At 36.3% G+C, this 25,423-nt stretch overlaps 2 protein-coding genes and 1 long non-coding RNA gene across 6 annotated transcripts in view; 2 read left to right on the top strand and 1 right to left on the bottom strand.

Annotated features, from left to right (window-relative positions):
• Nucleotides 1-13,446, top strand: part of LOC309498307 (flotillin-2a) — a 25,918-nt gene extending 12,472 nt beyond the window's left edge. For all 4 annotated transcript variants that reach the window (XM_082168948.1, XM_082168947.1, XM_082168950.1 and 1 more), the window contains exons 4-11: nucleotides 7,132-7,255; nucleotides 7,601-7,719; nucleotides 7,872-7,985; nucleotides 9,096-9,215; nucleotides 9,350-9,564; nucleotides 10,353-10,536; nucleotides 10,720-10,869; nucleotides 11,485-13,446. In XM_082168948.1, coding sequence (XP_082025074.1) covers nucleotides 7,132-7,255; nucleotides 7,601-7,719; nucleotides 7,872-7,985; nucleotides 9,096-9,215; nucleotides 9,350-9,564; nucleotides 10,353-10,536; nucleotides 10,720-10,869; nucleotides 11,485-11,523 — 1,065 coding nt within the window. In that variant the 3' untranslated portion in view covers nucleotides 11,524-13,446. The remainder of the gene's footprint in view (nucleotides 1-7,131; nucleotides 7,256-7,600; nucleotides 7,720-7,871; nucleotides 7,986-9,095; nucleotides 9,216-9,349; nucleotides 9,565-10,352; nucleotides 10,537-10,719; nucleotides 10,870-11,484) is intronic.
• Nucleotides 12,594-19,819, bottom strand: tbx16l (T-box transcription factor 16, like). The gene is made up of 9 exons (XM_082168945.1): nucleotides 19,039-19,819; nucleotides 18,722-18,887; nucleotides 18,107-18,209; nucleotides 17,171-17,335; nucleotides 16,900-17,049; nucleotides 16,421-16,491; nucleotides 16,005-16,108; nucleotides 15,560-15,767; nucleotides 12,594-14,473 (listed from the first exon to the last, which is right to left on the bottom strand). Exons 1-9 carry the CDS (start codon nucleotides 19,127-19,129, stop codon nucleotides 13,849-13,851), a joined length of 1,683 nt encoding a protein of 560 aa, XP_082025071.1. The 5' UTR covers nucleotides 19,130-19,819; the 3' UTR covers nucleotides 12,594-13,848.
• Nucleotides 19,820-21,644: 1,825 nt separating this feature from the next.
• On the top strand, nucleotides 21,645-24,342 carry LOC309498308. The gene is made up of 2 exons (XR_014205905.1): nucleotides 21,645-23,526; nucleotides 23,615-24,342. It is a non-coding gene; the product is annotated as an uncharacterized lncRNA (long non-coding RNA).
• The last annotated feature ends 1,081 nt before the right edge of the window (nucleotides 24,343-25,423 follow it).

Genomic DNA, 25,423 nt, shown 5'->3' on the forward strand with positions numbered 1-25,423 from the left:
TGTCTAATCTTCTCATATTTTGAAACCTTTATGTCGAGAATGCATCTATTATGTCTTAAAATGCCATCTACATAGGCAGAACACAAGGTTTTAGAACAGAGCCTGTATGTTGCCACGTTTTGTGACCTTCATGTCGTTATAGTGTATATGTTTGTAATGGTTTTCTTTTTAAGAGCACCTAAAAGCTTTTCTCAAGCAGACCAAGGGAATGCTGATTTGTTTCGTTCTTTTATTTCTCTTTTTGTTCTCGGTTGCCAGTGTGCCAAAACTTGCAGTGCTTAACTGAAGTCACATGTTTACCCTCATGAACATTTCTGTTTTTTTTAAAACCCTACTTCATAGAAGAAATACTTGTTTCCACTATGGTTACAACTGAGTATGTGGCAATACCTGTACTGCAAATTTAATTAAGTTTTAAAGCCTAATTTTCTTTCTTCAGCTGTTATTTTCTCTCTGTGATTACTTGGTCTGGTGTTGCTGTGAACAATGAGAGCATTGTAACACAGAGGCAGATTACAGAGCATTTTTCTCTGGTGGTCACATGTGATTGGATGAGGAACTTAAACAAGACATTCCACAATTCAGTCTCCATAGAGACTTGAGCTCAAGGTCTCTCCATATAGAGACTGTGTGATTACATTTTTCCCCTGTAACATAACAGTGAAGGTTATTTAATAAGAATTAGTATGTAATACAGTGGTTAGCCCTGCATGTTATACCCCCTATTATTCTAGACAAATTTTGAAAAGTTTTTCTTGTGTGTTTTGTAAATAGAGGCCTTGCATCTGTTGATCTAATGGACCCACATATCTGTTGACCTCCCAGTCCTCTGCAATATCCTCCTGTCTGTTTCGATAATAAATAAGTTCCCATTACATGTTAGCAGCAGACATGTATATACCCAGATGATAGATTACTTTGTGTTCTTAACAAGAAAAACACACCTGGAAAGAAGAGAAAGTCTTCTTTAATCCTTGGACATGTTTTCAGTCTTGCCCTACTTTCATTTGCACTGTGTTGCATGATTTCCTCCCTTTGAGTTTATGCTGTGGTTTCCCATGAGCACACCATGAGAGGTTGTTTTAGTGCACACAGTCTTCATTTGAATGCTTTTTACAGCACGGCTTCCCCTTTTGACTGCGAATGCTACAACACTCCCGATGACCGCTGATTCTGAGATAGCTCCACTTAAACTCCAAAATCATCTAAACTTCATAATAATGACCTTTTCCACTTGCATATCAAGGCCTGTTCACACCAACAAAATTGTTTTGCATGAAAATTCGTTTCGGTTTTTGCATGCAGTTTGCATTAAAGGGGTCATGAATTGATAAATCAAAATTTCCTTGATCTTTTGACATACAAGAGGTCATTGTACTATGGAAAAATATCCTGTAAGTTTCAAAACTCAAAACGTCCCTGTTAGTCCAAAAACAGCTTTTATTGAAACGAGGCTGCTCTAATGACTAATTGTTAAATGTTTCACATTATGATGTAATAGTGTAGCAAAAGGCCGCCTCTGCAGAAGAAAATCAACACCTGCTTCTACATCGTTGCCACCAATTCACACATGTCAGGTAGTAGTAAATACAAGAGAGACACAAACATAAGTGAGCGGCATCTTCTGTTTTGTCATCAGTAAGACATTACAATGTGTTTAATTTGATTTAAAACATGATACTGCAAATGAAAATGTATACGTTTTTTACTCTATCGAAAAAGATGAAAGATGATAGCATATAAGAACGACGGACACAGAACGAAGTTGTCCTCTCAACTATAACTGTGGTAGCTCAGCACTTATGCTTTATAAGTATTGGTTGTGGCAAATAAAGTTTATTTAATACACATAAAGGTTTCACATTGTTTGCCAATGTTTCAACTATATATCGATATATTTATCACACACGTGTAATGGCAGGGATGTATTAATAATGTTAATTTAATATAAATTAATATAAATTATTTTAATATGCAAAACTGTTACCCATTCTTAGCAGTGGGAGTTTAGTCTTGAATGTGGCACACCCATCAAAACAGTATTTGAAAGAGAGGGTCAAAAACAGGATAGAAAATAGCTTATTACTTCTAAATTAGGAGATAACATTATAAGTGGACATGAATGAATATGCAGTTTTACACACTAACAGTAGAAAAGAAGAAATAACCTGGTTACTCTAGGACACAGAGCACTACATTGCTTTTTGTTTTTGATACCAACTTACAATAAAGAAGAAAGGAAGTGAAACATTTACATGTTTTCAATCAGCTTTTTGGATTTTCTATGGTGTTAATCACCACCAAATACAAGATTACAGAGACAAGAGAGACCAATCCGTTTTTTCGTTCTGCTATTTACTGTTGCTTAGCAAAATCCTCTGAACATGTGACCAAAAGCGCAAATCTAATTAGTTGGCCTGTTTTCTTCGAAGTATAATTGAATAAGTAATTAGAAAACCTCTGTAAAAAAAAAAAAAAATCACATTGACTGCATGTGAAAAGACTATGGAAGATTGTTTTCTCCACAGAATAAAAAATAAAAAGGCTAATTGTGACTTTTTATCTCACAATTCTGACTTTTTTTCTTCAGAATTGTTAGATATAAAGTCGCAATTGCGAGAAATAAATTCAGAATTGCAAGAACTTTTTTCTAAACTCGCAATTCTGACATTCTCGCAATTTTGAGTTTATATCTCGCAATTCTGAAAAAAAGTCAGAATTTATAGTTTATATAAGAGTTTATAGCCTATCTTTCTATTCTGACTTTATAGCATGCAATTGTGAGTGTATATCTCGAAATTCTGATGTAAACTCGCAATTATGAAATAAAAAGACGCAGTTAACTTTTAAAATGTTTTATTCTGTGGCGAAAACTAGCTTCCATAAAAGACACATTAACAGCTGTTCATTCAGAAAATGTTTGTTGTGTGAACAGACGTTCAGTCTGATTACTCTGAAAATGAAATGTCAGTATGTGTAAATATGGTTATTGATCACAGCATTTCAGTGGAACATTTATCTAGAACATCAGAGATACTAGACCAGCCATTACCCGATGCCATTTTCACAGGGCATTACACCTGTAAAATGGAGTCATTTGAGATCCAGTGTGTGACTAATGTTTTCCCCAACCCACATTTGTGGCTGCATGCTGCCCTGTATTGCACTGCTTGTAATATGCCACCTGTTTGATGACTGCTCGACTATGGGGAGGATGCACAAACACCCTCCTGCCAGTGTTGGTTGAAGTTCACCTTTGACTGCACTGAAATCAGCTTTTTTTTCATAATCATGTACTGCTGCAATAACCAGGCCACATGCAGATTTTTTTTCAGCTCTGAAAAAAAGTTTTGATGTTTACATGGGAAGCTGGTTGTAGTTCAGTACAGAGGGACGGCTTCTACCCGGAACATTAAACCCACAAAAACCCCCTCTCTTTTTCTGCAGCATGAGTTCATTCTCCTTTCCTTTTCACAGCCATGGAGGGAGATTGTTTTAAAGTGTCTCTCCTCGACCTATAACTTGCAGTTTAAGGTGAAGGGGTGGCAAGTCCAGGCCTCGAGTTTACACAACTTAGTGGGCTGTATGAGTCTGCACAATGGTTGCATTTAAAATGTCTTACAATTAATTCCTGACATTATTTTATTTTTTGTATTTTGCATGGCCATTTTTGAGTATGTTACCCCCCCCCCCATCCCCCCAAAAAATATTTATACCATTAAGTTTGGTTTTACAACCCTGTACATTGAATGTAAGTTCTGTTAATTCACACTAGGGCTGGGCTATATAGATAAATATATATAATCATAGCCTTTTTGATAATGTACTGTATATCTTGTAGTCATAATTTATATACAGTTGCAATCGAAATGATTCAATCCCCATTGCAAATCATGTTTATTGCCAAAATGTACAGACTTTCGGCTTTTTGCAATGAACAAATCAAACAAAAGTAATTAAAAAAGCTGAACACAATAGATGTTTCAAGTGGTTTCCCCAAATTTAACTGAAAATGCAACTTTTAATGACTTCTGCAGTTTCAAAATTATTCACCCCATTGAATAGAATCCCTCACAAAAGCACAAATCTGCAAAAAAGGTGTTCTCAAGCACACACGATGAAACAAAACTGGAACTTTTCGGCCCTATGGATCAGCGGTATGTCTGGAGGAAGAAGAATGGAGCATAATTATGCTGAATAAAACACTGTCTACAGTTTAGCATGACATGGTGGGGCTCGGTGATGCTCTGGGGCTGCTTTGCATCCTCTGGTACTTGGAAACCTGTGGAAGGCAAGATAGTTTTATTGAAGTATCTGGGAATCCTAGGAGAAAACGTGTTGCCGTCAGTGAGGAAGCTCAAGCTTGGTCGTCATTGGACCTTCCAACAGGACAATGATCCCAAGCATACCTCAGATTCCTAGAAAAAGTCCTGGAAGATTATACAGTGGCCATCACAGTCACCTGACTTGAACCCCATAAAAATCTCTGGTGGGATTTGAAGGCGGTTGCAGCACACAAACCCAAGAATATTACTGAACTGAAGGCCATTGTTCATGAGGAATGGTCTAAGATTCCTCAGAAACGCTGCCAGAAGCTGGTGTCTGGTTATACATCTTGTTTGCAGCTGGTCATAACAGCAAAAGGATGTTCTACTTAGTATTAAAGATGCTTGCCGTGAAGGGGTTGAATAATTTTGAGATTGCAGAAGTCATTAAAAGTTGCATTTTCTGTTGAATTTGGGGAAACCACTTGAAACATTTGTTGTGTTGAGCTTTTTCAATTTCTTTTGTTTGATTTGTTCATTGCAAACAGCTGAAAGTCTGTACATTTTGCCAATAAACCTGATTTGCAATGGGGGTTGAATAATTTTGATTGTCTTAGTCAAGATCTGTTTTAAAATGTTTTTCAACACAAGATGTAATAATTATATGCATCTATAGATCAATTCATTATGATAAACAAATAAATCATAAAAAGTCATAGTAATGATCACAATATTGCTTTTAATAATTTTACATTTATGTAAGTGATAAATCACAAACGTATTGCAAATGCTCAATATATTGCCCAGCCCTTCCCGCTGCCCCAAAGACATTAATTGTGGGTTGCACCAATAAGGATTAAGGTTATATCTAGATTAAATGAATGTTTATCTAATAATTCTGTTGCTGCAAACTTTAAACCATTTAAAAATAAGCAGGTTTACATTTAAACCATTATTTTGATCCTGGATTTAGTTTATATTTAAGATAGATTAACTTTAATCCTGTTGCTCCATAACTTTAAACTCAGATTTAAATATTAATTAGGGATTAGGTTAACTTTAAATTTACAGGTGATGAGGTTTAAATAAAATAAGGCTGCCCTGACTCTCATTTCTCATGTAAAATATTTTTATATTTTTAACCTCTATAACTTTTCAGAACTTTTACCTTCTACAATAATCGATATTTCGCTTGTAAAAAGATACCAAACTTAAATCTGTTCTTCAAAGTATTCTAGACTTATAACAATTTAGTCATTTTCATGTCTATGCTCAATAAGTGGGACTGAGAGTTAACAGATTAAACTGTTTTGTTTTCACAAACATCAAGATCATATAAAAATGTCTGTATGCACATTTCACCACACATCGGCATGTTGAAACTTTGCATGCATGTTCATGACCCTAAATGGGAAAAAGTCACAATATCAAGAAAAACAATTAAATATTGGTTATAAATAAGTATTGTTTGCCGTATTGAAACAAGTGGGGAAAAGGTTCTTTTTAGCTTTATAGGGCAGTAAAAAACTAAAATAACTAAATATAACCAAGAAATCTTATTATTTTTGGGTCCTTAAAACATTAAAATATGTTGGTCAAATTGACCCACAAACATTCCAAACACAATAGAAATTATGTAATTATCAGCGTGTTGAAACTTTGTATGCATGTTCATGAACCTAAATGAGAAAAAGTCACAAAAGTTTAAGAAAAACAACATAGGTTAACTGGTATTTCTGACAAATCAAAAATAAAAATGGGACAAATTCACCCACAATATCTGTGTTTAAAATGAAATGGTGCAACACAGCTCGTTTTAAAATGAAACCCAGATCAACAAATCCTTGATTTGCTCTATAAACTTTGCTTAATTTAATCCTTGTTGGTGCAACCCACCCTTTGATTCTTTAAGCATGTTATTTCCTTTTTATCAACAGTATAAACGCATGATTCTTTTACATTCTGATTAAAGTGTCAATTCAGAGTGGCATGAATACTGATTGATGCATGTCCTACAATTAACCACAACCTCAGTTATACACTATTTTACAGCATCCTGTAGATTTGGCTGTGCTTATTGCTTTAAGGGATATTTCACCACTGGAAAGATGAATGTGTATTTAAATTGGGGCATTTATGTAGTAGAAATGTGAAATTATTTTAGACTGAGAAAAGCCAGAACATGTATTTTTGGCTCATGTGGATGAAAGACAACAACTCCCAGAATGCACTTGCTTTGCTGTCCTACGAGGCCACTCCCAAGCCACGCCTACCGGTTACAGAGGGTGAAATCAGAAGAAATTATTCAACTAGGCTACTAGTTGACTCGAAACTGAAAAGACGCCGTTTTATCGTGAGATCCCCCTATGGGCGGGTTGAAGACATGCGTAACGAGCTCCTACTACTGGCTGTAGTCTCTAGCCTCTGGCCAAAAAAAGCCTCCGATGACGCAAAATGACGATTTTTGCGTCATCAGAGTCTTTTTTCCAGACACACAATACAGAAATCTCTCGTCTCAGGGGGACATGAGGGGGGGAATCACGGTCATTCGAAAATACTACCGGGTTTCTACTGATACAAAGCTTAATGCTAATCGGTGAAGTATCCCTTTAATGTCTGTCCCTCATACCTGAAAAATAGCCTTTTTTAGATATGTCAAAACAGTTGATCAAATAATATATATAAAATGACTGTTTGGATGCTAGAATATTCTAGAATAGTCTATCTCTAAAATATTTGATACAGTAAGACCTGTTCTATCTCTTGTTGTCCTGACATATATTTTATCAAGCTCTAGGTGTCAGTGGCATGCTGTGATCCCGTGTGTGTAAGTGTTGGACCATAACTGTATGTGTTCTGCTATCAGGTGAAGGTCATGACCGACAATGAGCTGCTGGGTTATGCCTGTGAACAGTTCTTGGGCAAGACAGTGGCAGAGATAAAAAGTGTCATTCTGCAGACGCTGGAAGGTCACCTGCGCTCTATTCTGGGTGAGTGATGCTGGACACTTGTGTCTATCTCCAATAGAGCGCACTCTTATCCTCACTGAGAAGAGTTTAGACAGGGTGCACAGTTAGTACTAGATCCAAGCTCTTGCCAGATAAGCAGCATGAATCTTTCAACAGATCATTGGGACATTATGTAGTTGTAGTCTCAAAGCTTCCTCTCCTTGTTCCTTGTGTCCTTGCAGTGCATTTAAAAAAATGTATACATCCTTTGTATGATATATACTTACTGTAGCCTTTGATCAATTTCTTTGAAGATGGAGGAGTAAGGAAACAAGAAAGCATCACATGTTTCACATTCTCACTGACCTCATTTGCTTGTGTTTATAGGGACTCTGACTGTGGAGCAGATCTACCAGGATAGGGATCAGTTTGCCAAGCTGGTGAGGGAGGTGGCGGCACCTGATGTGGGCAGGATGGGTATTGAGATCCTAAGCTTTACTATTAAGGTGCTCTTACATTAATATATATAGAGAGAGAGAGAAAGAGTTGTTGTTTTACTTTGCTTTTAAATTTTATGCTTTTTTTTAACAATCAGTCAATGTCTTTCAAACCCACTGCTGTTGTCAGGGTGATAATCTTGTCTGTTTTCTTCTATTAGGATGTCTATGATAAGGTGGAATATTTGAGTTCCTTGGGGAAATCCCAGACTGCTGCTGTTCAGAGAGATGCTGACATTGGCGTGGCTGAAGCAGAGAGAGATGCTGGAATCAGGGTGAGCTGTGTAGACCAGTGTACAAAAAAGGGCCTGAAACAGGGCCTCTCTCTCTCTCTCTCTCTCTCACACACTCACTCACTCTATCTATCTATATACTCTATATAGTGTGTGTGTGTGTGTGTGTGTGTGTGTGTGTGTGTGTGTGTGTGTGTGTGTGTGTGTGTGTGTGTGTGTGTGTGTGTATATATGTATGTATGTATATGTGTGTGTTTGTAAAATAAATAGTCAGGGGAAAATTGATAATCAGGATCAAAATACTTCATAAAATATTGGTTGATTTTATGTTGATTTTATATAAGATTAGACAGTTTTGGACATCCAGTATCTACACTACAATTGAAAAGTTTGGGGTCAGTAAGAATTTTGAAAGAATTTCTATTTTATTCAACAAGGATGACTAAATTGATCAAAAGTGACAGTAAAGACATTGACAATGTTACAAAAGATTGATGTTTCAAATAAATGCTATTCTTTTAAACTATTTATCAAAGAATCCTGGAAAAAAATATCATGGTTTCCACAAAAATATTAAGCAGCAAAAACTGTCTTCAACATTGATAATAAGAAATGTTTCCTGAGCAACAAATCAGCATATTAGACTGATTTCTGATAGATCATGTGACACTGAAGACTGTAATGCGGAAAATTCAGCTTTGATAACACAGCAAATTACATTTTAAAATAGATTTAAAAATAGAAAACAGTTATTTTAAATATTATAATAATTATTTTTGCTATTATATAATATTTCGTATGTGTGATAACTTCCAAATTAAATGACAAAATTTTGAAAATCAAAAGTACTGCAGACTGGTTGCAAATATAGCCAAAATTAAGACAAAGTAGGGGGCTGGCTAGTTAAGACCAAATGTTGGTTTGTAGTTAGTTATTGAAAACTTCCAATTTTTTTGGTATTTAAAATAAATTAATAATTGAAAGGTTTTTACTGCAGTTGATAAAATATCAATTCAACAGATGGCAAAAATGTTAATGGGGCATCAAATTGTGTCCTTTTCTTAGATAGTGTCAGGTTGTAAGCAGGAAATGTGAAAAGGTGAATGGTGTGAATTGGTGCGTTTTTTCACATCACTTATTCTCTTGTTACAGGAAGCAGAATGTAAAAAGGAGATGATGGATGTGAAATTCCAAGCAGATACAAAAATGGCCGACTCAAAGAGAGAGCTGGAGATGCAGAAGGCTGCCTTCAATCAAGAAGTGAACACAAAGGTATAGAGCTGAGTTATTCCTCCGGTCATTTTAAGATCAGTCTGGGCAATCAATCATGTGATACACACTATATGGCCAAAAAGTTTGTGGACACCCAAACACAACACCCATATATAATCATTCTTTCTTTTCAGAAAGCTGAGGCGCAATTGGCCTATGAGCTTCAGGCAGCCAAGGAGCAGCAGAAGATCCGACTGGAGGAGATTGAGATCGAGGTGGTTCAGAGGAAGAAGCAGATCACCATTGAGGAAAAGGAGATCCTCAGGACAGATAAAGAGCTGATCGCCACCGTGAGGAGACCAGCTGAGGCTGAAGCCTACAAGATGGAGCAGCTCGCAGAGGCAATGAAGTGAGTAAAAGGAATGAGAGGGAATTAGTGAGTTGCAGGAAAAGAAAAGGAGACTGTTAAAGGTGAGAAATTGGTGGATTTAGATACTGAGATACTCGCAGCAAAGTTCTTTTTCATTCTACGCTTAGGTGTAAAAAGAACTTTGAAATACCTGAGCAGCGATATACTGTTAGCTAAAATCCTGACGCCGCCCACACTGCTGCATATGCACTTTCCTCTCAATAACAAAATAAACGCACAACAAAAATGACAGCGGCGAGAATAGAGCAGTTAAGAAATCCTCTAATCATAGCGATGTGGAGATCTAATCAATCTGTAATTCAACACTCCAAAAAGTCACGTGAATTTTATTTATAAAGCACTTTATACAATAGATTGCTTTAAAGCAAGCAGCTTTGTAGTATCAATCATGAAAAAAAAAGTGCCAGTGCCTCTTTCAGTTAGATTTACAACTTCAATTTGTGCTTTAAAGCAGCTCTCCAGTGTCTTCATGTTTTAACTCGCGTCTGACCTCAACGGACTGAACAGAAGAAGTGAACTTGGGAAAATGTCCATGTTAAATATGGCGGAGCCGCAAAGCCAAACCTTCCTACCAATGTTAGTTCAAAGGTGTTTACCACTCAGAGCAAACGTCTTTGGCAAGTTGCTTCGACTCGCAAAGCAAACTTTGTTTCGGCCTGATTTTGTTCGAAATGACGCCATAGCAGTTCATTCTTCAATTTCACTTGAAGTATATCAGAGCTTAAGGGCTTCAGGAAGTCAATCTGACTTCTGCTCCTCTCTGTCAGGATGAAGAAGGTGTTGACGGCGCAGGCTGAAGCGGAGAAGATCAAGCGTATTGGAGAAGCAGAGGCCGGCTCCATTGAGGCTGTGGGTAAAGCTGAAGCAGAGAAGATGAGGCTCAAAGCTGAGGCATATCAGCAGTACGGGGATGCTGCGAAGATCGCCCTCGTCCTGGAGGCTCTGCCAAAGGTGTGTAGAAATCTGACGAAAGAAATATGTGGGATTAAATTACAGCTATATTTTCCAACTTTTTATGCTTTCTTTTTCAGACCTGTCCAATACTACTAATATTTAATAAGTATTTTTTTGAAAGATGATGCTCTTAAGAATAAATCTGATTGTGTTTTTGCTGTGTTAACATTGCTATCACAGATTGCTGAAAAGGTGTCAGCACCCTTGGCCCGTACCAATGAGATTGTGATCCTGAGCGGTGACGGTGGCCGTGTCACTGGGGAAGTCAATCGTCTGTTGGCTGAACTGCCCGTTTCTGTCAACGCCCTTACAGGGGTGGATCTGTCCAAGGTGAATACAAATAATTCATGTACACTACTGTTCAAAACTTTGGAGTTTTTAAGATTTGTAAAAAAAAAAAAAAATCACATAAAGGCTGCTTGTATTTGATCAAAAATACAGTAAAAACAGTAATATTGTAAACCATTATTGCAGTTTTAAATTATTGATTCCCATTTTAATATTTTCAGCATCATTACTCAAGTCTTCAGAGTCACATGATGCTTCAGAAATCATTATAATATACTGACTTGCTGCTCAAGAAACATTTCTTATTATTACCAATGTTGAAGACAGTTGCTTATTATATTTGTAGAAACCGTGATGCATTTTTACAGGATTCTTTTTTTAATATAAATATTAAAAGAACAGCATTTATTTGAAATATAGTTTTTGTAACAATGTAACATTACTTTGTACTTTATGCACTTTTGAACATTATATTTTGCCTTATATGTCTGTAGCTTTTGCAGTAACTGCTAGGCCACAGAACAGGGAAAGGCTAAGGCCTGATCACTTTTTGCAGACACTCAGTGTTTTTCAGAGATGAAACAGAATGAGTAAATGAATAAGTCAAATATATTATGTTTTGTCAGTATAAACATAAATAAATGTGTTTCTCTACAGATCCCATTGCTGCAGAAAATGATCAACCCTCAAGCTTGAACTCTTCTTTCACTCTGCTGCCTTTCCAACACTCCCACATCGATTGCCTTGAAAAGAAACATTTGAAAGCTCTTTTCTTTTTAAAATGAGGAAATTGAGGATTTAATTTTTTTAGACCTCTGGTGCCTTACCTCTTCAGGACCAGATTCTCTGCATGTGCTCTTGTTTTATCACTTGTATCCTTTTCTGTCTGTTTATTTGCCATTTTTTCTGTTTAAACAATGTACCTCAAAAAAGATTCTTTTGTTAATCATAGAACGATTTCATAAAATTCGCTAGTGGGCAGCTCTATGTGCAAGTAGTTATTTAGAAGATAAGGATGTATTCCCATTTTGATGGGTGGCTAAGATTGTAATCAGTTACATTTATGCAGTGTATGAAAATATATATACGTATAGTGTAGAAGAGCCATTAGGTTTGTTACAGCATGTTTAGTGGATTGATCAACTGGGTCATTGTGAAGACTTTGCTGTTCAGGTCAAATAGTGACACACGAGAGAAGGACTGACTTTTATTTTATCTAACCAACACATTTAGACATACATCCATTTGCAAACGTCTTTTTTGTACAGTTCAAACATTAAGTAATGTCATATTTTTTTATAGCGGGACATGAATGATTGTTCTGTTGCTTTTTTTTCATTTTGCTTTTAGGGTTATAGGTCAGGTCACATGTTCACCATGTAGTCCTTCATGTGGAACTACTCCATGTGATTCATAATCATTTCCGTATGTATATTCTTTGAGAATGTTTTGCCTATTTTTGGATGTTAAAATGTGGTCCAAGTGCATTTTTACCAAGATGCCAAGCATAGGCCAAGCATGCTGAATCAGCAGGATAAAGGAAGGTATCTTTATTTTTTCATCGCAGAAAAGTTACCTCAACCAATGTTTATGCAGATGATAAAGATATTGTCCTCTTCCATTAACTGAAAGTAAGATATTATGAACCTTGTCTTCAGCCAAACTGACAGTACAGAATCTACAAGTTTAGAGATTGATACATTACACGCTGTGCAATTAAAGTTGAACATCTACCATCTCCATAGTTTTATTCTATGCCTTGCAGATTTTTTTTTTTTTTTTTTTTTTATTGAATCATTTCAGTTTTGTTAAATTAAATGATGCAGCTTGATAATGACTTCCTCTTTTTTATTTATTTTTTAACCACAATATCAGATGTCATATGCAGTTTTTGGTTCCTTAAGTAGTAATTATCAACATCCAGATAATGTGAGAGCTCTGTCAGATATATGTGAATTTTAACTCTTAACTTTTTTTTTTTCTATTGAGATGTATGCTTTTGTGTTTTGTTTTATTTTATTCTGATTTTCACCTTGCCATTCTGTCATAGAAAATAGTTTGCCAAACATCAGTAGGTCAAACAGTATAGCAACAATTATTTTACATTGCTGCTGAATCATTAGTTGTGTATTTTGATCATAGGTGTAATCTGATGCCAAATATAACGTTTTTTTAACAGTACACTTTGGCAAAAGTATTTGTGGGGGAAAAAGTTCTGTTTGTCAGAAACAGGTTCATTAAAATTGATGTTCAATTTTCATTCTTCAAAATGAAGTGTGTTTGTTGTTTTTGATGTCAATGTTCGTTTCAGCTGGGGAAAAGGGAATTATGGTCTGAAAATATAGCCATTGTGTATAAAATGTTGCACACATTTAATCTCAACTTCAGGCAAAAACTTTTCTATGCTTAATCCAAACTAACGAAAGCTGTCGTTTCTGAGCTGAGTGTGTTTGTTCTAGAGTTTGTAAAGTTTCCACACTAACAATCTCAATTGAGAATGTGCTATATAGCAGTGCATATAGTTAATGCCAATATATTATTGATGAATGAATATGTAGCATACATGTATCTATTTAGAAATGAGTTTCTGATCACAGTCAATAAATTTCTCTTGATTTATTTGGTCTTTTTTGTGTGTGAACATTTTTCCATTTTAGACTTGAGTTTATGGGCTTTGTAAAAGGCAACTTTACAATGCTAAGAAAAGTTATGTTTGTAATGACTTAAAACAAATGAAAACTCAATGCAGAACACAGTATTTAGGTTTAATGTAAAAAAAAAATTCAAAATGGATAGGAATTGTTTGGATAATAAAAAGTGTGTGTTCCATACCAGATGGAGTGGGGCACATAAATATGGACATCGGCTACAGCAAACAACCTTATATCCCACTGAAAATAATATTTACATTCTTTTGTTGGGAAGCCCTCTGTGTTGCAGAGGGGAACAGACTGAAGCAGTGCAGTCTCTGCTGGACATGAGCAACATAACGAGGCGTAATTAGATGATAACCGATAAACCTCATTTCCCAGTCTGCTGTTCACAATAGTATTCAGTTAGTGGTCTGCCACTGACGTAGTCCATCTGTGATCTGTGTTCAGTCTGGCTGTTCAGCATGCTGTTTAATGTGAATTGTTGATCAATGTATTCCTGAACAGCTGGATAAATCTGCGGGCGCAGCTCTCGATCTGACCCGCGGAGGAACTGCTCAGGGTGGTGGGGATTTTGCAGACCCTTCCCTGTTGGTCCAGAGTCTAACGGTCGAAAATGGATCCTGTTGAGGATGTCGGTGAAGGGTCTCGGGTTAATGTAGTCGTAGACTGGGGTCATCTCCAGGTTCCTCAGAACACTTTCAGGAAGTTGCATCCGACTCAGTTTAGGAGGCAGAGGGAGAGGCAGCTCCATGTCAGGACAATGCCTTGAGGGATGGGGAGGGGTAGGAAAATAAGACTGGAGCTGAATTATGGATCTGCCAGGGGTCTGAGAGGCCGGACTGTAGTGGTGGTGGTGGTTTAGAGGGCTGCTGATCTGAGATGGCAATCGGCTGAGGTTGGTGTCTGCTGTGGAGGACTGGACACAGGAGCTCTGGGCCATGGGCAGAGCTGCACAAAGACTATGGAGGCTGGAGGGTCTGGCTTCTCTGGGACTGAAGAAAAAAATAAATACAATTATTTGGACAGTTATTTTGAACACTGTCACACATGCATGTAGTGCTTGTCAAGAAAGGGATAAACTGAGATAATTTTGATCTCCAGGGATGCAAACTTTTTCAGCAAAAATCACTGTTTTGCTTCCAAAGTAGCCTTTCCTTCAAAATAAAAGTTCTTACGGTTCACCGTGATTTTGCCAAGACATGTTCCTGGATCAACATATTCCTGTCCAAAAACATGTTCCTAACCCTAACCCTACTCCTAAACCTAACCCTACCCATAACTTATCCTTGAAATCAGAGGGAAATAATATGTGAATAACACTGATATAGAAGCACCTAACCCTGGTTGGAAGCCTAAACCTCACATAAACTGTAAACGTGTCCCCTCAAATCTGATTGGTTGGTTGATCCAGATGTTGATCCAGGGACACTTGTTGAAATCACATTCAGAATTGTACTTGTCATTTTACTCTTGTTCTGTCAAATTAAATTATTATTATTATTGTTACTAATATTGTTAATATTATTAAATATTGCTTTTATTTTACAGTACAATAGTATTATTACTGTAATAATATATTTCTTTATTGATTTGTGTAATTAGAATTAGTCAAGTCAATTAATATTCAAGTAATAATGTGTTCTATTATCAAAACACTTAAAATGTAAGCTTTTTACAAGCCTGCATGTTTATTCTTCTTCTTATTATTATTATAAGCAGTAATATTGCCATATTTAATTGAATAGGTTTTTTATATATAACAGTGTGGCCTGAGACAACTGAAGTGAAGAGAGATTTTTTCTCTATAAAGAACTCTATAAAGGGTATAAGTTTTATCCCTATATCTCCATGCTAAAATTGACTGTTTAAATGCACATTTTACAGCTTAGCTGATATTTAGAAAATTTCTTCCCCATCGGGATTTTCATCTTTGTCACATATTTTACCTCTGAATCTCTATAATAAAATGTAATACATAGGTTCAGAGCAAAAATGAGTATTTTACAGTACAACTGAAGCAAAATATTATAGTGTGATCATATTCCGATATTCACTGCATCACACAAAGCGAGACTCACCTGTTCAGGTGTCTGTTACTGAGGCTGAGAATGGTGTGAGTCTGCTGGGGTGAAGGTCCTCCAGTTGTGCTGAGGTTTTTGAAGGCTGATATGAAAGGGTTTGGGGTGACCGAGGAAGCCACATCTGAAAAATGCAGGGTACTGCTGCAGTCAACAGAGCTGGACACGGTCACGTCCACATCCTCGTCTTTCTGTGACTGTCCCACTGCTATTGGACAACAGAAAAGCAGAAATAGTGAAACTTAACTTACACTCTTTCTTTCAAAGAGTCTGTCCAAAGAAAACCAGCTAATTAAATAGTAAGTGAAATGTCACATCAAGGTGACCCTCGTGATGGCCATGAAGCCCCTGTGCTGCCCCCTGCTGGGCACCAGGTCATCACAACAGAAACATCCAGCAACACCAATGCATTTGATGTGGAGCAACAATGGGGGAAAAATCATACCATGCTCATTTGGAGTCAAATCTCGTTTGTCCTGTCCATCTGAATCCTGGGTCTCTTGGGTCTCTTGGGTCTCTTGGGTCTCTTGGGTCTCTTTGTCTCTAAACCTAATGAGGAGAAATTATAAAGGTTATATTGACAAAATATCAGAATTACTTATCAGGGTGAAGGTCATTTCAATAGTCAGGACAGGAAACAATATGTACATTTTATTAAATACACTGTGTACATTTGATTTACCCTTTGGAATGACGGAAATCTACTAATTAACTTACACGGTTGAAAAACATTATAATTAATCAGCCCTGATACTGTCATATTCTCTACAGGAGACATATGTTAGTGAATTTTCCTGAATTTAACGAAATTATGAAAATAGCTCTCCATCACTTTTTTTGTGGTGACCAATTGTTTCTCACCTTTTCCTGTTCAGTCCATTGTCACGAAAGCCTTTGGCAAAGGGGTTGTTGTCAATCTTGAGTTTTGTGATCTGTGTTGAGGAAGAAAAATAAAGGGTACCATCAACAAAACCCACAGACATGCTGGTTAACACTTATAAATCATACAAAAATGGACTAATAGAAAATAATGAATCAAGGGAGAAAAGAGAGACTCTTTGAAGTCAAGCACAAATGTTAATTTTCACTTAAATTGCTGATATTTTGAGATTCATTTTTTTATTTTTTTATTACAAGCATCACATACTTTTGAACTGGATACTGGATTATATTACTGTATACATTTTTAATTAAGCTACATTGATCCGTCTTTAGCCTCGTGAATTTGAGCCACTAGATGGCAGTGGAACTCCAAAAAACAAAAAGCATATTTGAAGGCCAGCTCTAAATTTCCTATTTTTTCATACAGTATTCATCACATGTGAAATGTCTGTGCTCACCTCCTGGTTCTGGTAGGCTGTGACGGCTACAAAAGCAGCTTCAGGGAAGGTGAAGCGCAGGTAACCGCCAGGGTTGTGAGGGTTACAGGGGTCTGGAGACTGGACTATGTGTAGACGGGGCTGGTATTTGTGCATGGAGTGGAGAACCACCTAATGAATGTGGAGAGAAACAGAAATATAATCCTGAACACAGAAAAACATACTTTTTTATGAATATGCTTTCTTTATAAACCTTTCAACCAGAACATTTCCCTCATTTCTAAAAGCTCACCAGGCCATTGGAGTTAAGCGTGTTGTTGGTCAGTTTGAGCTTGTGGAAGGAGATTGGATACTGCATCCATTTCTCTCCAGGTGCAGGCGAGTCTGGATGGACGAAGAACCGATTGGGAAGGTGTGGATCAGTTGAACCATTCACTTCCCAACAATCCTTATTCCACTGCAACAAAATATGAGCGTATAGATAGTTATTAAGAATACAACAATCATTAATCTATCAATACTAATCCATTTTCATACATTTATTTTTTATACATTAACTTTGCCTTTGTTCATAACTTCCGGAAAAAGGTTTGCAGAACTATAACATCCCTATACTCACCTGGAGCTAAAATGTCATGTGGATCAGTTAAAATATTAACATTAAGGAATAGAACAGAGATAGTTAAAATAGTTTAATGGTAAACTCAAAATGTTTTTGAAAAGTTTCTTATGCTCACCAAGGCAAATGTTTTGGGGCCAAAACACAGTAAAAACAGTAATATTGTGAAATATTATTACAATTTAAAAGAACTGTTTTATATTGTAATTTATTCCTGTGATGACAAAGCTGAATCTTCAGCATCAGTGTCACATGATCCTTCAGAAATCATGCTAATATGCTGATTTGGTGCTCAAATTTCAAAATTCTTATTATTATCAATGTTATGAGTTGTGCTGGTAAATATTTTTGTGGAAACTGTGATGTATGTTTTTTTCAGGAATCTTTGATAAAGTCAAAAGAGCAAAAAAATGAAAGTTCAAAAGAGCAGGATTTGTTTGAAATCTTTTGTGCCATGAATAAAAGTATTAAATTATTAATAGAAAAGAAAAATCTTATACTGACCCTAAACGTTTGAATGGTAGTATATGTTTGTTTGTTAGGGAGAACGGAGGGGGTTGAATTGAGTATGTGTGTATGTGCCATAAGGGAGGGGTGGAGGGGAGGTACCTTGTACTTGCGGTTATCAAACGGCACCATGTCCATTATCACCACATACTTGACTTTAGGATTCAGTCCTGTCACTGTTACTTTGCAGCTGGGAAACATCCGCCTGAAATAAAAGTACACCGGAAACACACAATAACAATTAGTCATCACATATTAGAAGACTGGAGACGGCCTCTATAAAGGCAATTTTAATTGTTGATTATTTCAGGATTCATGTGTTTAGGAATATTCAACTAAATGAACGGTTCATTGAATTCACTTAAGAACACCTTTTCTCTTTGTAACCTGACTTTAGATACATTGACAAATATTTAAGATTTATTGCACTTTACAATAGGTGTAAATCCAGACACAATTCCATTTGCTGTGTAGAAATTCATGGCCTGGTTTCACAGACAGAGCTTAGATTAAGCCAGGATTAGGCCTAAACTTTTATGAAAATGCCTTAGAAAAAAATTACTGTTGTGAATCTCAAAACAATGGCGTATTTTAAGATATGTCAGTGCAAGTTGCTTTCAGTTAAAACAGCTCAAACATGCATTTCAGTCTCTGACTAGGCTTAAGCCTGGTCTGTGAAACCAAGCATAAAAGTACCAATACCGCATAAGCGCATACCTGCCAGATTTAGTAATCAGCATCTCTGTGCCGATACCGCTGAATTTGTCCCAAAGCTCCCGATCTTGCAGTGACACATGAACTGGCAGTGAGGTCAGTTCAGCTTCAGCACTGCTCATCCTGCCATTGGTGCTGTGCTGAGTTCGGCAGATGGGTTCCTTACAGTCTAATCAATAATAGAATCATTTCACATTTTTATTCACCGCGTTACATATTTACAACAATAGTTCTCCAGCATGACACTTGTTTGTTGAATGTTAAAAGTCTTTTGAAAAACTGAACTTCTCCAAATGTGAGGAATGTAAAGACAGTCTTACCTTGTGGATAATATCCATAGTTATTAGCTAAATGATTCATTTGGTAAGGTAGGTCCAGCACAGGCCGTTCCTCTGGGAGATACATGACCATGAGACCGGAGCAGCAAACTAAAGAGACTTGTCCAGAGGTTTGTAGCTTCCAAAGCCAATGACCTGCAAGGACTTTCCTTAGGTTGCTACCTTTCCATCACTTCAAAGAGGACAGAGGTGTGTATGTGCACTTCTGTCAAAACATCAGTCTCGTCTTTGATCTGTCTCTTTGTCTCTCCCAGTTCCCAGTTTGTGCTCCAGCCTGCCCACATAGGTGTGTAGAAACAACATTCTCTGGATCTGGGGGAAAGGGGGGTGCATTTTACTCTGGAGGCCAAGGGTTCCCTAACACTTCCTCTAAACCCATACAGACACGCACATATTGGTGTTAATCACACCAGCAGTTTGTCCCCTCATTACTGCAGGAAGTCTTCACTATTTATTGGCTCTTGGTAGAACTGTCAAAGATCAGCATTCACTGGATAATTTCCAGTCTTAAACATTAAAACCATGCATTGAATATGGTTTCAGGTCATTTGCTAAGGGCTTCTCTATCAAAACACCCATTGGGTGAGGCCTGACAAAATAATCCTGGACAGCAGTGTTTATGTGTGGCAACTTAAGTGCATTTTTATACTGGTTGTGGATGTGTTTAGGCAGTTAAACACTTAAATCCACCTTGCTAAACACCTCCAAGTTTATTTTCAAGTAGTAAATGACTTAAGACTATACTCGTAACATGTGGACACTAGCAAACTTTTGTGGACAAAAAAGGTTAATTTAAAGGTAAAAAAAAAATGGAACGAGACAAAAATGACAAAATATTTAGTAGTCTTTTAATGGTCTTAACCATTTTTATCACAAATCACTGGTCAGGAAATTAGCCAGAATTCCACAAAGTAACATAGCATGGAAAAGCCTTCCCCTTTGTTAAATGTTTAAGAAAAAGAAAAATCTGTGTTGTTCCACTCAATGTTGATGGCTTCAAACTGTTCATGAGTAGTTGAAAAATGTTTCCCAGCTCGTTTGAGTTTAATGTGAGGCCAAATGTTCACTAGGGTTCATATCCAGACTCTTACCAGGCCGAACATGAGCCTGATGATGGACTTGATCTCAAGCCACTTCTTGGATCTTTGCAATTTGGGCAGGAGCATTGTCTTGATGTTGAAAAATAACATCTGATCATTCCTTTAGATAACTTTTCAGTTATGTGAAGCAAGGCATTCTGCAATATTCTCCTGTACTGCAAAGCATTAAATGACTTTTCAGTGAAGTAGCTCACCAATACCAGCAACTAAAAGGGCTCCCCACACACTAACAGTGCTTCCTTCATGCTTCACTGTGGTACAGAGATGAATTTATTGTTATATTTCTCACCAGATTTTTGAAGACACCGCTCTGGAGCATCACCATGCAACTGGTGTTTCAGTGTGATTCATTTCTCCACACACTCCCATGTTCAGCCAAAAACTTTATTCTGTCTTTGATATTTTTCTGAGACTGCAGTGACTTTTAGAGTAGGGCATTTGCTTACATTTTGCTTATTTCCTGACCAATAATTTGTGGTTAAGACAATTAAAAGCTAGTGTTTAGCCATTTTTTTGCCCAGGATATTGTTGTATAGCAATGTATGAAGCACAGCTCACATGGAAGTCATTTTCAAACAAAGCAGCTTTCAGTGGGTCAGTGCAGCAATTCCGCATGACCAACATGAAACCGTTGCAAACTCTGCATTGGGAAATCTTTCATCTTTTTTTTTTGTTTTGTTTTTATAAAAAAAAAAATCCTGATGGAATGCATGGATTCCTATTAGAATGACTATTACATTCGGATTTGACGAACAGAGATAATATGATGCACATTTTATCTAAAACAATAGACAGGTCTTTTTAAACATCTGACAAAGCTTATTTAAATAGTTTAGACTACTTAACTATTTAAAGGCAAATATGTTTGACATGAAATAGCAGTAGGTCTTCAACAGAGGTCCCACTGTTTGAGCTCAAACTAATTTTGAAAAAATTAAAACACTTAATAAACATTTTTTTAGTTAATTAAGCTAATGTTTTATTGTTCCTCCTGCAATATTTGTTTTCATGCTAATTTAAATACAAGAAAATTAAATAAAAGTGCAATTAAATGTGCACATACTGTATTGTCATCAATATAAACGACAAATAAATTCAAATTACAAATTATTTTATATTTTACATTTAAATTGATGCATTTAGAAGATACTTTTATCCAAAGTGACTTGGAAAGGTACAAAAGCAATTAGTCAAAGAGCCAACACTATTCGTAATATGCAATGCCCGGTTTATTACACAACTAGTTTAGAAGCAAGATAGAGAAGAGAATGCTTTTATGGATTTTAATTTATTTTAATGGATGTGAATGGAATGTAAACACATTAAATAGTACACACGTTATATGTATAACACTAATTTTAATACATTATAACGGGGGTCCCTCCTCAGTCTGTCTACCCACCAAAGAGCCCTTGGCTTGTCCTAAACTGTCAATCATTTAGTATTTTTCATTCAAGGCAGTTTACAGTAAACTACCTGATAAAAAAAGTCATTACTAATCATCTTGTTAAAGGTATAGGCTAGTTCACCCAAAACCAGACATTTGACGGCACCCATTGACTTCCATAGTAGGGAAAAAAATACTATGGAAGTCAATGGGTGCCGTCAACTGTCTGGTTACCAGCATTCGTCAAAATATATTATTTTGTGTTCAACTGAAGAAAGAAACTCATACAGGTTTGGTGAGTAAGTGATGGAAAAATATTCATTTTTGGGTGAAATATCCCTTTAAGTGCTTTGCTAAAAAAGATGCTTATAGCAGGACTGTTATCCAAGAATTTAATCTTCACATACATTATGCCAGAAACTCAACGACCATCGAGTTTAAATGATCCCAAATCAGCTAGATCAGGATACTAGGATCTATACTTGTTTTTCATAAGAGGCAGTTTCCAGGACCCTTCATGTCTAACTGGCCACAGCCAGTGGAATTCAGTGAAATCATCACAAATTAACAGAAATGTCCATCTATCGAGAGGCAGATAAGGCGTCAGAGGCTTGCTACATGCTGGTGTAACTCAGATAGGCCACAATCTTGTTTTTATCAGTTTGCATGGCCCAAGCAGTCACAAACACCCCCCAACCCCACCCTAACCGAGAGTCTGTCTCCACAGTAACTGTGGGGGGCCACTCCCATGTTAGCCAATAGACCTTTAACATCTAGATGCTTTGGACAACTACAGATGTAGAATCAGGTTAATTTGTCACAGCTCACACATGGGTATGAGGAAAGACACCCAGAGGTGATTTTTTTTTTGGTAGTCAATCAACAATTGGCCACTGTGATCCACGAATCATGCATCTATTGCACTATTGTAATGTCATGAAATCCATCTTGTGGATAAATTGAATACAAAATTGTCGATTAGTAATATGTGACCCTGGACCACAAAACCAGTCACAAAGGTACATTTTTATAATAATTATAATTACAATAAATAAGCTTTCCATTGATGTATGGTTTGTTAGGGTAGGACAATATTTGGCCGAGATACAACTATATGAATATCTGGAATCTGAGGGTGCAAATAAATCTAAACATTGAGAAAATCGCCCTTAAAGTTGTCCATTTATGTTCGCGATTTTGCTGCATTCACTCAGAAAAATATTTTTTATATATATTTATGGTAGGAAATATACAAAATATCTTCATGGAACATGATCTTTACTTAATATCCTAATGATTTTTGGTATAAAAGAAAAATCTATAATTTTGACCCATTCAATGTATTGTTGGCTATTGCCACAAATATACCCGTGTGACTTATAACTGGTTTTGTGGTCCAGGGTCACATATGTTTTTGTAAACCCCTCACAGTCTCAATATAGACATTTAAAATATTTCAGTTCAGTCTCAAGTGGCTATAACGCAATATAAATATAAGATGTTTTAAGGTTATTTTATCGTGTAATTCACAATTGTATTACAATGTTTTATTGTAATATGCACCTCTGGCTATATAACATCTTAAGAAACCAATATAATATGCATAAAATATGTTTTTTGGATCTTAAATATTTTCCACCAACTATCTGGAACAATTTCAAAATTATTCCAGGGGTGGGGGAGTTTGGGTGTGGGTTCACACACTCGCGTGAGAGCGAGTCCTGGGACCAAGTAGCTGTTCGGGGTCTGATATAGGGAATGAATCTGATTGGTCAGCAGAGTGCAGGGAAGAGCATGATAAGGATGGAACAGCCTTTGAGTCATCATATGCAAATGAGCAGCGAGCATTAAAACTCAGAACCAAGGGGGCAGAGTTTACGATCGCTTCACAGCATGGAGACAACAGACTTGTGAAAAGACGGCTAGAGGTGACGGATGAAGGCAATTAAAACACTTACTGAGGACGCGGATGCAGACCTAAAGGTGAGTGTGTCACCGGTGACTATGAACTACAGGATGGCAGCTGCTCTTCCTTTCAGATGAATAGACCCATGTGGTGGATCTTCCACAGGTGTGATCATCTCTCAAGATTTGGAAAGAATTTCTGCAGGAGAACCTTTTGGAAACACAAATAAATCTAACAATTTAGACCATCTGACCTGATAATAATGTAGTTAAAGAAACATATATGGAAACTATTCTTTACAGTTTTTGTAAATTGATTTGGGACATGTAACATCTAATTCTAATGTTTCTAAAAAAGAATGTTCAATCTTTAGATAAACTAAACAATAGATCATAGAAAATGTCAGAAATAGTAGTTGTGAATGTTCAGTGGATTTCCAAAGTGGAAGTGTTTCATCAATCTTGCCCTCTAGACAGGATATCATCGTATACTGTAAGTTCATTATTGAGACACTACAGTATAGATGATGTACTACCCAGGGGGGTCAATATGCCTCCGACAGTTTCCTGGACCCACAAACACTTTGACAGAGAGTGGCGATTAAACCGTTACCATTACTGAGTTTAGTAATGGTAAGGGTTCTATTGCCTTCTCTCAAAAATCATCTGGATATGAGTGGAAAAAGCACGTGTCAAGTGAACTTCAGAGCAACGGATGATGAGGTCAAAATCAGACGAGTGAACGGATGGATAAAACGACCAGAAAAACAAATGCTAAATGGATTAAATATACTAATGCAATTCTGATCCATTCAACTTGTTTAGCCTATAGTGTGTTATATGAGACTGTCGTTGTGTGTCATTTCAATAAATATCATTGAAGTTTGAATTAAATGTTCTGCTTGTTTCATTTTATTAATGTCAGTTGTGTTTACAAAGCTGTTCATAATCCACTTTTGGCTATCACTTTTACACAGAGAGTCTGTAAAGGTGGCATATTGTTGGTAAAATGCTTACACTCTATTTATTGGCATCTATGGTTCAATTATGAACATCCATGGAAACTTTCTATTGCACTTTATACTGGAAAAAAGTTCTTTAGATTAAAAAATATATTTTTACACCAAGAAAAAAGAAAAAGTTGTTTTAATAACTGTTCACTGACAGTTTCTTTGGGGAACCAAAAATGGTTCTTCTATTGCATCACTGCAAAAACAAATAAACTTTTTGGAACCTTTACTTTTAAGATTGCACTTGTGCCCCTGAAAGCTGAAGACAAAATAAATGAGAATCTTTAATTAACTTTTATATATATCTTTTAAAAAGCAATATACACTAATGTTCAAAACTTTGGGATCAGTATGATGTTTTTATTTATTTACCCCTATTCAGCAATTATGCATTAAATTGATCAAAAAGTGACAGTAAAGATATTTATAATTTTTCAAAAGATTTGTATTTCAAATAAATGCTGTTCTTTTGAACTTTCTAGTCGTCAAAGAATACTTATCAAAAAAATTATCATTGTTTCCTCCAAAATATTAAGCAGCACAACTGTTCTCAAATTTGATAATAAAAATAATAAAATGTTTCTTGAGCAGCAAATCAGCATATTAGAACGATTTCTGAAGGATCATGTGACACTGAAGACTGGAGTAATGATGCTGAAAATTAAGCTTTGCCATCACAGGAAATTACATTTTAAACTATATTCAAATAGAAAACAGCCATTTAAATTGTAATATTTCACAATATTGCTGTTTTACTGTATTTTTAACAAATAAATGCATCCTTGGTGAGCATAAGAGACTTTTTTCAAAAAACACAAAAAAAAGATCTAACCTTTGAATGGAAGTGTATCATAATAAATCAAATGAGATTTACACAATTAAATGTGTTCAGTGAATAAATGAGATTATTCCATCAACTCCATATGTGTAGTTCATAATATTGCTGTATATGTTTGTCTACCTGC

Source organism: Leuciscus leuciscus (genome assembly GCF_965113295.1).
Source record: "Leuciscus leuciscus genome assembly, chromosome: 5".
NCBI lineage: Eukaryota > Metazoa > Chordata > Actinopteri > Cypriniformes > Leuciscidae > Leuciscus > Leuciscus leuciscus.

Excerpts from the sequence above, each read along its gene's own strand:
- tbx16l (XM_082168945.1), bottom strand. The coding sequence starts at position 19,129 with ATGGTCATGTATCTCCCAGAGGAACGGCCTGTGCTGGACCTACCTTAC. Across the intron at positions 18,888-19,038 it reads CTATGGATATTATCCACAAG|ACTGTAAGGAACCCATCTGC; the intron begins GTAAGACTGTCT and ends ATTATTGATTAG. Across the intron at positions 17,336-18,106 it reads TTGATAACCGCAAGTACAAG|TGGAATAAGGATTGTTGGGA; the intron begins GTACCTCCCCTC and ends ATTTTGTTGCAG.